The sequence below is a fragment of the Populus nigra genome, chromosome 5 (assembly GCF_951802175.1).
Source record: "Populus nigra chromosome 5, ddPopNigr1.1, whole genome shotgun sequence".
In the NCBI taxonomy this organism is placed as follows: Eukaryota; Viridiplantae; Streptophyta; class Magnoliopsida; order Malpighiales; family Salicaceae; genus Populus; species Populus nigra.
In genome coordinates, this window is record NC_084856.1 from 6,718,598 (window position 1) to 6,733,510 (window position 14,913).

Here is a 14,913-nt window from a genome sequence, read left to right on the forward strand (position 1 = left end):
AATACATATGACATGGATATTTTTTATCAATATTAATACATATGTCAAGGATGTTTCCCCTCTATAATATTATCGGGACAATATTACACTTTAACCATTTCTCTCCATAAAAAAGATTTACAGACTATAAATAAACCATGAATCTTTTAAATAAATGGTTCAAAATCTCTATTTTCCATTGCATATTTAATTTTAGAGTATTTTCTATAAAATTATTACATTTTCTCTTAAAAAATCATTGACTTAATCGCCAGAGAATCCTCAAACTCACAAAAAAAAGATATTTTATAAGTATTAGACACCTGTTTAAATTAATAGATCAGATGGCAAGAATCAAGAAATTAACCAATTATCCAAGACATAAATTTTGCCACGGGCTTTTTGTATTTTTTTTATTAACGTGGATGTTCGGGTCAGTTTGCTCGCACCTCGACTAATTCCACAGGCTCTGAAATTAATGACTATGTAACCTTTTATTAGCCCTGAGATTTGTGAGACTCGAACTGGTAATCGTTAGTGAGCAAACTCAGGATCTGATCAGTTGAGTTACACCCTCTCGAGGTTAGCTTTTTTTTTATTTTTTTGAACTTCATGAATATTTTTTTGTTATTGTAATTTTTTTTCAAATTTATTAGTCTTATAGATGCATAAAACTTTCACGAACAATAACGCTGTTATATTCTATTTCTTGGAATCATGATCCGCGAAAAGAAAACGAAACTGAGAACTCTTGAATTTGATATTTGACAGTAACGCCATGAAAGCAAAATATTACCGAAGGAAAGGAAAGCACGCCTCCAAATTCAAATGCACATCATGGGGTAAAAAGTAAAATGATCATTGATGGAAAGACGGAAACACTGACACGTGCAGTTTGGAGGTGTCTTCCTGTACACACGGACGGCCCAGATCTATGAATCAATGAATCACATACATACAGAAAAACACGATGTCCCATTCCTCTCCGCATTTTTTCCACTTCCCGTGTGTGTCTGTGTGAGTTGAGGTTTTAGACATGTGTGTAAAAAAGAGCGTCACTTTTCCAAAGCACAGCTCGCGAAGTTAAATTATTAAAAGAAAAGAGAAGAAGAAGAAAAAGAAATTCGTTTTTTTTTTAATATTTTCTCTCTCTGTAGCGCCGAGAATGGCAGAGGAGATGCAAGAGCAAGGCACCGAGACGGTGAAAAAAGAAATGCTCGACATCGAGTCCCAAGTCAAGGAAGCTATGGTCTCTCGCGTTAGCCACTTCAAAGAACAAGCCGAGTGAGTACTCTCTCTCTCTCTCGCTCACTTGCGAAGTTAATGCAATTATAGGGCTAGGGTTTTTATTGCAGTTGGTGTAATGTAATTGTGTTTGGGATTTGATTTAGAAAGGAAGTGAATTATATTGTTTTGGTGAGTGAAGGATTGAGGAGAACTGTTGTTGTGTCTGAATTTTAAATTGCAGCTCTTTGACGTTTGAGGGAGTGCGAAGACTGCTAGAGAAGGACTTGGGATTGGAAAAATTTGCATTGGATGTGCATAAGAGATTTGTCAAGCAGTGTTTGTTTGAGGTGTGTGTGTGTGTATTTAATCTTCAGACTGTCTTTGGTAATTGGTAATTTTTATTATGTTCATCCCAATATATGCCACTTATTTGATTTTTTTTTTACTTTTATTAAAATGTAATTATTACCATTAGTTTCTTTTGTTCCCGAGCTATTCTATGTCGGTTTACTATTAAAGAAAAGTTAGTTATGCTCTGTTGTTTGTCTGCATTGCTCAGGCGGCCCAGTAAGTTAACAACCGTGTATAAAGATAAAAACCTTTTCTGGAAATCGGGGAATCAGAAAATTTTGGTGAAGTGTTTGATGTATCGGTAATTTTATAATTGTTCATGATATTGGTAGTTTTGAATTAGAGCACTGTGTGCGCGTTTTTCAATTATATTGTACTTATTTTGGATGTTTTACTGTCTAATTTGCTTATGAATGATTCTAGCAGAATGTTTAACTGTTAATCCATGTCTATCTTAGGAATTAACTTTTAACTCTTTCACTTGCTGATACTGATCTCAACCATGTCGTGGACTGTTTTATTAACACTTCCAATCTTAAGAAGTAAGGGATGTAGAGGGTGCATTGGAATCATGACGTGGACTTTAGCTGTTCATTGTTTTTGGGAATTTGAATTAGAGATGTGTGTTAATTTGACAAACATTTTCTAGAGCTGGGATTCCAAGAAACGGTTTTTGTTATTGTTGCTGCCACTGCTGGTATCATTCCCATACATGCTTTCTGATTTGCAGTACTAGTTTTGATTGTTGATAAAAGGTTTCTGAACTCTGAAATGTTCACTCATTTTTGCTGTTTGTTTCTGACTTGATACTTGTGTCTGTCCATGTTAGTGCTTAGATGGCGCTGTTGCTGACAGTGCCTCTAAGGGCTCTCGGGAAACAGGGGAAAAATGTGTTGGTTCTCCAAAAGAAGGCACAGAATCACCTGAAATACTAGAGTCAAAAAACAATATAAAGGAACCTTCCTCTGAAGAAGAGGAAAAAATGGAAGAATGTCCTGGAACGGGCCTTTTGACAGGACAAAAAACAACAAAATCAAAGACCAAGGATACTCAAGCAAATGTGATTAAAGTTCCAAGTGACCATGCCTCCAAGGACTTTGGGGGAATGGGGGTAAAACATGTTGGTTCTCCAAAAGAAGGCACAGAGTCACCTGAAAGACTAGAGTCAAAAAACAATATAAAAGAACCTTCCTCTGAAGAAGAGGAAGAAATGGAAGACTCTCCTGTAATGGGCCTTATGACAGGAAAAAAAACAACAAAATCAAAAACCAAGGATACTCAAGCAAACGAGATTAAAGAAGTTCCAAGTGAAGGCAGCATAAAGAAAGCCATGATGAAACGGGCTTCTTATATCAAAGCTAATTCTGAGTATGTTTTTGTTTCTTTCGTAATGGCTGTCAATTCCTATGGCCAGTCTGGTTCTTTTACTAACCTTTATGTTTGTGTTGTTTCTGTGCCTATGATTTTTGGTTGAAGCAATCCTTGCCCATTATATTTCTGTGGTATGATGTGACTTATGGAAGTTTATGTCACCTTTATCCTCTCAGGGAAATTACAATGGCTGGACTTCGTCGACTCTTAGAGGATGATCTTAAACTCGATAAATTTTCACTAGATCCCTACAAGAAGTTCATTAGCAAGCAGTTAGATGAGGTGCATATTCTTGTTTAGGTGTTACCTCTTAGCTTGCAGTCATATCTCATACCACCTAATTTTTCCATGATTATTTTTTATCAGGTATTAAAATCTTCTCGAGTTTCTGAACCTAAGAAGAAAAATCTTAAGAATAATTCTCATGGTAAAGCATCTAAAAGGGTAAGCAGTGAAGAGAGCGCAGATTCTTCAGATAAAGAGAGCGATAAGGAGGAAGAAGTAAAACCAAAGAAAAAGAAAACCGGTGCAGAACAAAAGATGCAGATCGCAGAAGGGTCCAAGAAACGGGGAAGACCTGAAAAGGAAACGAAGGTATCTGCCAAGAAGCGGATCAAGCCCTCGGAAACAGTGTCGGAGGACAATAATGACATGGAAGACAGCGGAAATGTTTCGGAAGACAACGATTCTCCATCATCTGCAGAAAAACCACTCAAGGTCTTGCCCCTCACACCCACTCACCTCCTGCAAGAAAAAAAACAAAGAAAAGGACCTATGTTTAAATTGTAAAATATGGTTTAAGTAAAATATGTTTTGAACTTCTTGTAGAAAAAGGAAGCTTCTACTCCAGCATATGGGAAGCGCGTGGAGCATCTGAAATCAGTCATTAAATCCTGCGGGATGAGGTATTTCTTTTACTTGCCATTTAGACCTAAATCAGAGCGTTGTCAGGCTTGACATTCTAACATTTGCTATTTCTTTTGTAGTGTGCCTCCTGTGATTTATAAGAAGGTGAAGCAAGTGGCTGAGAACAAGCGAGAGGCTCAGCTAATAAAGGAACTTGAAGACATACTTTCTAGAGAAGGACTGTCATCAAATCCATCTGAAAAAGGTGATTTTATTATTGAAACTCTAGCTATATGAACTATGAATAACAAAAGTGCTACTCTATGAACCTAATATTGTTTACATAAAAAAAATTATTTCCAAGTTCTTGTTTTATTGATCACAAGACAGTACTTAACATAAATGCAAGTTATACCTGCTAACATGAATTAATCTAATATAGTTAACTTTTTAATTATTGTATCCTCAGAGATCAAAGAAGTTAGAAAGAGAAAGGAAAGGGCAAAAGAACTTGAGGGCATTGACTTGAGCAACATTGTGACAACTTCACGTAGAAGGTCTGCAACCAGTTTTGTAGCTCCAAAGCCAAAAGTACTAGTTGAAAGTGAGAGTGATGACACTGATGATACAGAGGAGGATGATGAAGATGGTGAGGACAACAATGAAGATGATGGAGATGACAATGGGGGTGTTGACAGCCCAAGTGAAGAGGCTGATGAGGGTAAGTGACCATATAGACAAGATTGGGTCCTTTGTTAGTGGGTGACACTTGGAGGGAAATGTGGACCTGTGACTAGTGGCCCTTTTGCAATTTTCCGTGGAAAGTGTTGCCTTGGATGTGGTCCTAGCACCATGAATTGCAGCACATGTGTTTTGCTAAGAATTATATCAGCATGTTACTTTGATTCTGATATCTAGTCCGGTCGTGTTTTGGATCTAATTGACTAGTTCTGACAGGCTGAATTTAGGTCTCCCGTGAGAGAATTTTGTTACTCAATTTCCTAGATGCGGGGGTCAGCCTTCATTTGGCACAGCATACCCTGTAATAATAGACCTCTAAAGTGACTGGACTAGAATCTCTTTGAAACCAGAACAATGTCAGCTAAACTGAGGTGCCTCAATACCTTCTCAAATCAAAGCCTACCACAATGTGTGTAAGGTAGTTGGAATAGATCACTGGTTGAAATAGCTGGGAGAATTATATTGGTTGCATGCCATGAGCTTCAATATCATTTCATTTTTATAATTCTCTCTTTTGCTTATGCAGAGCAAGATGATGGCAGCGACTGAATCCCGTGCAAGCTGACTTGACATGGATGACCGAAGCTTAAACAATTAGAGTAAAAGGGTGTATTAGAAGCCTCAGCCATTAGATTATGTGGGTGTGTTATGTGTACTATACTCAAATTTAATTCGTCTTGACTTTTTCTGGGTGTAGGAGTAGTTAGCTTTGATGGGAAATTTGTTTGCGGGTTTGCCTATTAGGATATTTTATCGCAGCAGCTCTAGTGACTTGGGGAGGGTTCTTCTCTGGAAAACTTAGCCTGAATTATAAGCTCATATTCTTGTATATCGATGCAGGCTTATTTCTGCCACCAAAGATTTCCGATCGAAAACATCACAGAATTTGACGGCCCCAGGCTTTGGCTCCGAGTTGAGCTAAATTTGTTTTTAACCAACATTCCATGAATCAAATAATGCTTGAGTCCGTGCATTTCTGGTTCCATCCAGCACTATGCTAGAAACATTCCAAGGGATCATTGTTCGGGCTATTTGATCTTTACAGCAATTGTTTTGGGATGATTGGAATTAATTATATTATCCAGGCTGTCCAGCTTAGGGCACCTCCGAGGGCTCTCGACCAGGCTAGCCTCTCTTCCAATGATTTTCAGATCGGCAACAATTTGATTGTTCATGACAAAAGGATGAAAAACTCAAAACTCTACCCACGAGAAATGGCTCTAAAACTCAATTCATTTAAATAATCGAGTCCCATAGATGTTTCTTGGCCACAAACAATGATTGCTCCAATTTGAGGAATACATGGATCTTTAACCATCTTAACGGCAAAAATCCAAGGACGGCATGGTATTTTTATGCCTGTTGTTCATAACTTCATATTTATCAACAACTTTTCTCTGGGAAAGTTGGCTACAAATAACTGCGCTGATTCAATTAACAAGTAAATCTTGAAGCTAACAATCCAGGGCATCAGGAACCAGCCAGCCCTGTCTCTGGACGAATGCGCCTCACTTCATTTGCAAGATCAATTACATGCTTGTCTTTACATCCTAGGTGAAAAAGGGATTGAAATGATTTTTCCTTTGCAGTAATAACTAACAAATAAAAAAGAACCAGAATACTGGAACTAACTAGTAGAAGTTAAAATGTTACCAATTTGAAGAAGAGCCGATTCAAGGTGGAAGAGGTAGTCTCTGTTGGGTCCTGAGGGGCCTTCAGCATAAAAAATCTGTCTGCAAAAGGACAGAATTTGAGAATTACTTGCAACTGAGCTTTAGATCCAAGGTGAGAACTCAAGCACCACAGCCCAGTTCAGCAACTACCAGTAGAGTAGAATTGACTAACCAGAATCAACTTTTTAGGCCACAGTAATTTAATATATGTAAGATTTTTAATAATTTTCCGGGCTTTTGACTATTCAAATACATGATATGGGATCATAGCATTTTCTCTGAGATTTTGATCATGAGTCGGATGTGCTTGTATATACACAGGAAGGATTCAAGATTTTGTGAAATGACATGAGGATTTGATCAGAGCAAAAATGAAGCACCTTTTAGAACTGAAATGCAAAGATTGAAGATGCTTACTTGGCTATCTCTTCAAGAGGTGCAGGCCCCAAATAGTTTTGATTATGTCTCTTGTCTGGAGATCCTATATATCTGAAACAAGAAATTGTTAAATAGAACTGGTTAAATCCCAATGTGCTGAGTGCGAAAAAGATAACAGTTGGTGATGGTTTTTGCCACTTACACCATTACTCCTGAAACTACTGGAGTTGTAGCAGCAGGATCCTGAAAATAGATTTCAGAACATGCCTTTACAGCTGTAGGGCTGATGAAAATAGAATAAAACTGGCACCTAGAGTTAGAACTTACAGTGAAAAAATCAAGATAGGCCTTCTCATCATACTGTTTCTCTCTTACTTCTAAATACTGTATGCCACAATGAGAAAAAGAAAAACACTCTGTTAAGATATATTAAGCAGGAGCCTAAGAAAAAGGGTTGAGATAAATAAGCTCTGAAACAACAGCTTGAAGTGAAAAAAACTATACAGATGAGACACGTTTAAGCACTTTCCAGCATCGTTGGAGGATGAGAACTGTGCAATTTGCAATTGATGGATTCAATTATCCAGGTATCAATTCCAAAATACAGATGCACCATCCATGATCCCTCTCCACCCCAATCTGAATACAAGCAAAAAAAGAAAAGAAAAAAGAGAGAAGTCCCCATAACAATGCCACCACTGTGATATCACGGTGTATCAGTTTAGTTGATCCCAAGCCAGTGCACGATGTGAAAGAAAAAAAAGACTCTGTTCAATAGCTGAAATGTCCAAGAGTACAAGTGTACAGGGACGATAGAATAAAAGGTCTCCTACGAACAAAAGAATCAGAACAGCAATTCAAGAAATTGAGTTGAAAAACCATACCGTCAGAGCTACTTCTTGATCTTCTTTCTTGGAAATCTTATATGCAACTCCCCACTATGACCTCGCAGGATAAAAACAAAAAGAACCCTCATATCATTTGATGATTTTTTTTTATCCACAACAAAAAAAGAAACATAATTGACAACAAAATGTTAAATGGCAATGGGCAAACTCAACTCTCACTGGTTTATTAAAAAGAGAATCAGCAATTTCGTTTATCTTATTGCGTAGCCTTTGAAAGCAAATAGAATTGCAAAACCACTAGAGAAATGTTGAAAAAACTCACACAGACTTCCCCATCAGCAGGTTCTAAAGTCACGGTCCTTCCCGGATACTCTGGTGTGCCTCTATGGTCAGTGCTGCCTATTACCAGAACAAAAAACACCCACCAATACATTTCACTAACAAATACTCCCTACAATATATTTGTATTTACGAGTAAGAGAAAGAAACCTTGGTAAAATACACGGCGATATCCTTTGATGAAACCAACGACACGATCATCGTAGTTAAAGCCTGCTTTCCATATTAGAGACCCATATCCAAATACCCACATCGCCATTTTTCCCTTTCCGTTATGCCTCTCTCTAACTTCCTCTCTCTAGAACATACAGCAAAGAGGGAGATCGAGAGAAATTCGCGAAACAAAATGATCCAATTGTTGAGCAACTAGAGCAAATGGGATGAGGGCTGTTTGGTGGATATCGGATCCAATAAAATCTTGCGTCTGAGGATAAATTGGATCCATTTTACTGGATGGGCTTAATTGGCCCAAAATATTTTAAAAAATAAACAACACTTCTACACTTCTCAACATCTTTTTAACCTGTCTTGAACGGGCTTCTTGTTTGATGACCAGAGGAGCTTTTGTGGGAGGGGAGGGATCTTGTCTGAAAGTCATTTCCTTGAACTTTGTTCTTGGACGACTAGGTTCTAATGCATTCTTAACAGCCAATAAAAACTTGGCTACAAAGCTTTCAAGAGGTATTTGCTCTCACCTGGCCACATGGTTGATACTCATCCCATAATAAAAAGAATTTATATGGTATAAGATTGAGATTCTCGAGTGATAACGTGAGAGGTCATAATCTCTCTCTTGTCGTATATGTTTATCTTCAAAGCAATCTTTACCATATGTTCATACATTTTATCCACATCCAAGTCACTGAGAACTCGATTCTTTTCCAATATCATGTTGTTAGCTTAGCGTATGCAATTCAAGCAAGCTGGCTAGATATAGATTCTTTATGTTTCCTTTCTTAGATATCTGGATCCGAAAGTACAATAGCAATTATTTATTAAAATATTTTTATTTAAAAATATATCAAAATAATATTTCACTGCATCAGTATCTCAACATACATGAACTAAAGGGTGATACATATTAATTTCGGATAGAGTTTCTTCCACTGGCAAAGGGGAGAGGGGAGAGATAGAGTGTGTGTGAGTATGGTATCTTTTATAGTGGTCCTAGGGAACGTAAATCTTTTGAAGAATCTTCAAGATTTGGGTGGAATCTTCGACATTCCATCGTCATGTCCTTGGATGCTATTTGCAAAATTGATTGATGATGATAGCTTAGTACTAATATCTTTGATAGGCAATTCTTGGGTTCCAGTTTTCTCCTTTGTCATTTGCAATTTCGATGAGTTTATTCTCTCCTTGCTTTTGCCCCACACCACTGTGTAAAGCCCCCAAACTATCAGAACGGCTCCAATTATACTGCAATGCAATAGATGCCAACAAACAAAGATATACACACATTAATACAAATAATGTTCAAATCCTTGAGGTCATAGAATCATAGAGTATCACATTTACAAAAGAAAAAGATGATTATTTAACTTAAATCAAGTAAAAATACTACACCCAATTTTTTTTTTTAAAAAGACAATTACATGTATACCTTCCAAGGTGGATTTGCTCCGCTAGAACAATGGATCCAAGAGCTGCAGTGGTGATCATGCAAAGAGGGCTAAAAGAAGTTACAAAGACAGGGCCTCGTTCCCTTATTACCACGCCTTGCACATAATATGCAATTCCAGAACAAACCACTCCCTAATTACATGATTGAAGGTGTGAAAAAAAAAAAAATTTGTTAAGAAACTATCCAACACTCACCTGAAACAATGAATTAAGAAAAACATATGTACTCACAGAGTAAGCAGCAGCAAGAAGCCGAGAGTCAAAGCCTATCTTCCAGGCACCCATGTCACGTTCCATAACAAGGGACACTGCTGCACCTTCCACCACGCCCATCACGCATATCAATGCTGTGAGAGAAAGCTCTGCTGGGTATTTCTTCAAAGTAAATGACTGAACCAAAATCGACACATTTCAACAAATCTTAGTATTAATTTATGTCAAAGCCTTCTACCCTCCTGTAAGAAACTATACATGAGCAGTAAAGAGAAGTTAATACTCACTTGCAATATGAAGAAACCTGCCCAGGCACAGCAACTACCTAGGAGCATTAGTGTTCCGGTAAGCCGATGCTGATTACCGGATTCATTGCTTGTTCCATGGTGAGCTGCTCCATGTGATCTTATAAAATCGATGACCGGACCTTTGTACAAGGTCATAACCATTGCTCCTGTGACCGTGATAACAGTTCCGATGGCCTTGGCTGCGCTATGTAGCTTCTTAAAGTTTACTGTCTCCAACCTATTTATAATATAGCATAGCATATTTAAACAAAACAAATTTGTTTAGGTTAGCTCTTCCAATATTAATTTGCTCCTTGTGAATTTTATTCAATTATGCTTGAGCATGCATTATAATCTTTCCCATCGTGCATGCTAGCACGTACTATGATCCTTTTGTGATTTATAATTCAAACATGGATCATGCTAATTAAATTGATTAGAATGCTTTTTAGAGTCACGTAACTAACTTGTTTTAAAAATGTGTGATATCAAAAAGGAGTAGTACTAATTCAAATCATGATATTTTTTTTTGATTAATGTGGGTGTCCGTGTTAGTTTATACATATTACGGGTCCAGAAATTAACGATCATATAAACCTCTAGTGACCATCATATTAATAACCACATGACTCGAACTTGAGATCACAGGAGAAGCAAATATTTTAATCCCAAACTCTCATCAATGAGCCATCTATTAAATGGTTAAATCATGATATTTATATGCCCATGTATGAGGTATAGCTAGATTAGTTTAATATACTATATTAAAAATAAATTTTTAAAAATAAAATATTATTTTAATATATTTTTAAATAAAAAAATATATTTTAAAACTCAGCTGATAACACTATATATATATATATATATATACACACACACGTACATGAGGAGGTAGCGATTTATGACTTCAATTCACCTGAAACAAAGCGCCATCAGAAAGGTTATAGCTGGGAGGGCATTTGTTGTAGCAGATGAAAATGTAGCTGAGGTGTACTTCATCCCCAAATAATACAAATTCTGATCAAGCACTGGCCTGGTAATTAATTTCCAGTAAAATAATATACAGTTAAACATACATATGATATAGGTTACATTAATTATGAAGTATAGACACAAAGATCCAGGGAGCTTTTAGGCGCATTACTCAAGAAAACCAAGCACCATTATCCTTAGGAAAATCGAGAGTGTCAACTTTGGCCTTATTTTCCTGCCGAAAAGAGAAGGAAATATGTAAATAACAATCAGAGTTGAGCAAAATTAACGTGAGAAAATTGGAAATGTGATTCGGGTGTGAATGGGCTTGTGGGAGAAAGAGACCTTTCAAGAACAAAGGCAAACGGTGCAATAACAAGCGTAGCAACTACGTGACGGTACACTGCTAGTATGTAATGACTCATGCCATGTTTCAGAGAAACCATGGTGATGATGTACATTCCAGCATATCCAAATTGAAGGGAGACCATAGCCAGGTAATGTTTAACTTTCTTGAGCCCCAGGCACAGCTTCTCACATGGGGTTTGGTCTCCCATCTGATCTCTATGTATCTTCCTAACTCGATCCCTCTGTATCGCTTAATCACTCAATATACTTCTCTATGCAAAGACTGAAACAAGAAATGGCCTTCTTTATAGTCAAGAAAAGCTAAAGCAACGCGATGCCAATATTTGTCCTCTACGCTTTGGGCACTTACTCTCACTCCATTTTTAAGAAGATTCCTTTATCCATTAACTAAGAACACTTGTATTCCTAGCAACTAGAATCCTCGATTTGGGGTGTGATCTAGAATCCGAACAAAAAATAAAAAAAAAAGATGAAAGTTTCTGTGGATTAATTGATTTTTATGTATAAAACATCCCCCCCCCCCTCCCCGCTGCTTTACAAATTTGTTAATTTATAAGCAGTGGGGACTCTAGACATTGACCATCAAATGAAATCTAGGTTTAGTGCTCTAGCATGAAGCCTGCAGAGAGTATTGTGGTATACATTGAAGAGTGAACACCGTTTCTAAAAGATGTCTGATTGTATTTTGACCCTAATCAGAGCACTAATTAAAAGCTAGTGGAAATTAATAACGCTGCTAGAAAATTGTATAAAATGCATAGATTATTTATACACGCATCTCATGTTTTTTTTATATATGAAAAATCTTGGTTTATTGTTTTAGTTCCTGAAATATATATATATATATATATATATATATATATATTCATGAGTTATCTGGAATGTTAATTCCATAAATTATTCTTATTTCGTTCCTGTTTTTGGACCCACAATCGAGTTTTAGCCCCGGACGTATCAATCAACGATCGATGTTTTTAGCCGCTGATGCAGTGCATGAATTTGCCTTTTGAGTTTTTAACTATTTTATTAAATTCGGTCTCTCTTGGTTCCATCTAATATGTACTGAGTTTTATAGATTAAATTAGATAGGTTTTTGGTTTAAATCATCTGAATTTAAATGAGACTTGACTTGATTATTTTGAAAAATAATACATTTTTTTAAATATTTTTATTAAAAAATTCTTAGAACAACATTATTTTAAATTAACATGGATTGAGTTGAATTGATTTTCCCAACCCGAATGAGTTTTGTAACCCTGACAAAACACGTATATCCCACTTGATTAAAATATGCAATTATTTCTGATTTAATATCTTGCTAATTAAGATAATTCCTGCTCCTAAAAAAAAAAAAAGCTACAAAACTCCTGTTTCAAGCTCTTTAATTCCTTTGGGAAAATTCATAAGAAAAAGAAATTAATTAATGTTGGTGCTATCGTGTTTGGATTCCAACGAAAAAACTGGTCGGTGGAATCCCACCGAAGAACACGTGAGAATGTGAGCATATCTTAAAAATCATCTTCTTCGTGGCAAAATGAAAAGATGTGGCTGTGGATTATTTCCCACCGCAAACATGGACCAAGTTTTTACCCCCTTTTGTTTAATGGGATAGTTTCTTTTCTTTTTTTTTTTTTGATTTACGTGGGGTGTCCGGGCCAGCTTGCGCGCACCACGACTATTCCCCACGGCCCACTGGACATCCTGCAAGCCCAGGAGCAGGTTAGGCACCGCGGGGGTGACAGGCGTGCACATAGAGGGTCGAACCTGGGACGGGGGCGGAACAAGTCACACGATTGACCACAGCAGCTAGACCCTCAAGTGCGATAGTTTCTTTTCTTATCTCTCATGCATGCTACTTATCTCTTATCGATGGATATAAAGTCATCTGTATTATGAATGCATTTTTACGGATTTATGGGTAAAACAAATATTTAAATCATTCTGTTTATTTTTGTGTTTTGAAAAAATTAAATTTTTTTTACTTTGAATAATATTTTTTTGATATTTTTAAATTATTTTAATATATTGATATTAAAAATAATTTTAAAAAATAAAAACTATTATTTTGATTTATTTTCATGTGCAGAACATTTTAAAAAATAAAAACTACTATATTTCCACACAGCCCCTAACTAACTAGGTTTGGCCATATAAACTTGCAAATAAAATCTATGAAAATATAGTAGAATGGATGATTTGTGCTAGTTTATTAACTTCTCTCATCCCTCTTTTGTAAATTGGAGATTAATTAGGTTCAAATTAAATTTTTCTTAAAAATGAAGAAGAAGTGAGATTTATAATGAAATAAAAGAAGAAGAGATATCCGAAAAAACAAATAATTTAATTTCTTATTTAAAGAAGTTTATAGGTGATTCAAACAAAGAACAAGGATACTAATGATCATGTAAATCAGGTGGCGCGGGCTGTTCTAGCTTAACCAGTGTCCTCGGTTCGGAGGCTTAGGAATGCAGCTGTGTTCAATACTCGGCAGGGAGAGTTTTCTCATCCTTGTGGTCTTACCCAGCTTGAATATGGATTAGTCGGAGCTCCATGTGGTTACTGGATTCCAGATGATCTTACGAAAAAAATAAAAAAATAGAAAAGATGGATAGCGAGGGAGAAGAAAATAATCAGTTAAAATTGCTGTTTTTTTCCCCTTTCTCTTGCCTCTCTTTCAAGCATTGCCAACCTTCTACATATTTCTTTCTTTTGCTTTTTTTTTTCAAGCATGGTTTTGTAACAAGTTTATGTGTTCCCTTGCTATTACTTTTTCTCTCATTTTCATTCTAATTGTAGAATATAACAACTAGAAAGTTGATTTACTACAACATAATAATCTATAGATGTAAAAGTTGTATTTTTATCGGTATAAAAATCATCATTAGATTTCTTGATGGAAACATGTTAAGTCGATGAGTGTCTCATTAAGGATTTCTGAACTGTTGATAATTTAGTTGGTGATTTAAATGTTGATGAATTGGCCGACAGAATATTTATGTCGGTAATAAAAATAGGCGCCGACCATTTTCTATCGACCTATCTATCAGTAAATATTATCGAGTGCTCATCAATGGACTAACCGTTGGTAATATATCGTGTATCATCGACATAGTCACCAACAAACATGTTTCGTCAGTGAATCCATTGGTCTATATCAAAACGATTCATAACTCTCTATAACTCTTCGAGGAAAATGGGTTGATGAAATCACCAACATTTTTTTTTTATGTCTGTCGGTATTTTAGTAATTTATTTTTTTTGAAATACTAATAATAATTTGATATTAAATAGCATTAAACAATTAAATGACATTGAAAAACACATTTTATATTATTAACTTAACTATAAAAATCAATTACAAATATCTATATACATTAAAAAGTAGTTGGAGCTGCAGGTGGAGTTTGAGGGGAAGGAAAATCCCATGAAGGTCTATAAAAGGGAGGATAATGATTGGACATGTATACCATCATCTCCTCCTATTGCCTTCTACTTTGTTTTTTATACTTTCTCTCCATTTAAGCCCTTAAAAGCACCAATTTGTTCTTCAACAAACTCCTCAATGACTGGTGATGGCCGCCTTGAGTTGGATTGTGGGTGCTTATTATTGAGACATTATAACCCGATCTCATATCTCGGGTCATAGTCATAGAGATACTATAAACTCGATTTCTATCGGGTCTATTGGTTGCTCCA

General features: G+C 36.1%; 3 protein-coding genes across 4 annotated transcripts; 1 reads left to right on the forward strand and 2 right to left on the reverse strand.

Moving 5' to 3' along the window:
• The first annotated feature begins 967 nt into the window (after positions 1-967).
• LOC133694529 (uncharacterized) lies at positions 968-5,488 on the forward strand. Its single transcript, XM_062116067.1, has 9 exons — positions 968-1,263; positions 1,448-1,553; positions 2,387-2,925; positions 3,105-3,210; positions 3,295-3,645; positions 3,757-3,833; positions 3,915-4,039; positions 4,244-4,495; positions 5,042-5,488. The coding sequence occupies exons 1-9, from the start codon at positions 1,145-1,147 to the stop codon at positions 5,062-5,064; spliced, it is 1,698 nt and encodes a 565-aa protein (XP_061972051.1). The 5' UTR covers positions 968-1,144; the 3' UTR covers positions 5,065-5,488.
• A 242-nt stretch (positions 5,489-5,730) lies between these two features.
• LOC133694530 (gamma-glutamylcyclotransferase 2-3) lies at positions 5,731-8,458 on the reverse strand. Of its 2 annotated transcripts, XM_062116068.1 has the most exons (8): positions 7,904-8,458; positions 7,737-7,813; positions 7,451-7,504; positions 6,894-6,950; positions 6,769-6,809; positions 6,606-6,677; positions 6,169-6,248; positions 5,731-6,065 (listed from the first exon to the last, which is right to left on the reverse strand). In XM_062116068.1, exons 1-8 carry the CDS (start codon positions 8,010-8,012, stop codon positions 5,986-5,988), a joined length of 570 nt encoding a protein of 189 aa, XP_061972052.1. In that variant the 5' UTR covers positions 8,013-8,458; the 3' UTR covers positions 5,731-5,985. The 2 variants fall into 2 exon arrangements, with proteins under 2 accessions (XP_061972052.1, XP_061972053.1); XM_062116069.1 differs by lacking the exons at positions 7,451-7,504; positions 7,737-7,813; positions 7,904-8,458 and adding an exon at positions 7,096-7,419.
• A 283-nt stretch (positions 8,459-8,741) lies between these two features.
• On the reverse strand, positions 8,742-11,481 carry LOC133694276 (WAT1-related protein At4g08300). The gene is made up of 7 exons (XM_062115767.1): positions 11,194-11,481; positions 11,021-11,083; positions 10,793-10,909; positions 9,877-10,114; positions 9,608-9,766; positions 9,357-9,508; positions 8,742-9,172 (listed from the first exon to the last, which is right to left on the reverse strand). The coding sequence occupies exons 1-7, from the start codon at positions 11,403-11,405 to the stop codon at positions 8,950-8,952; spliced, it is 1,164 nt and encodes a 387-aa protein (XP_061971751.1). The 5' UTR covers positions 11,406-11,481; the 3' UTR covers positions 8,742-8,949.
• Positions 11,482-14,913: the final 3,432 nt, after the last annotated feature.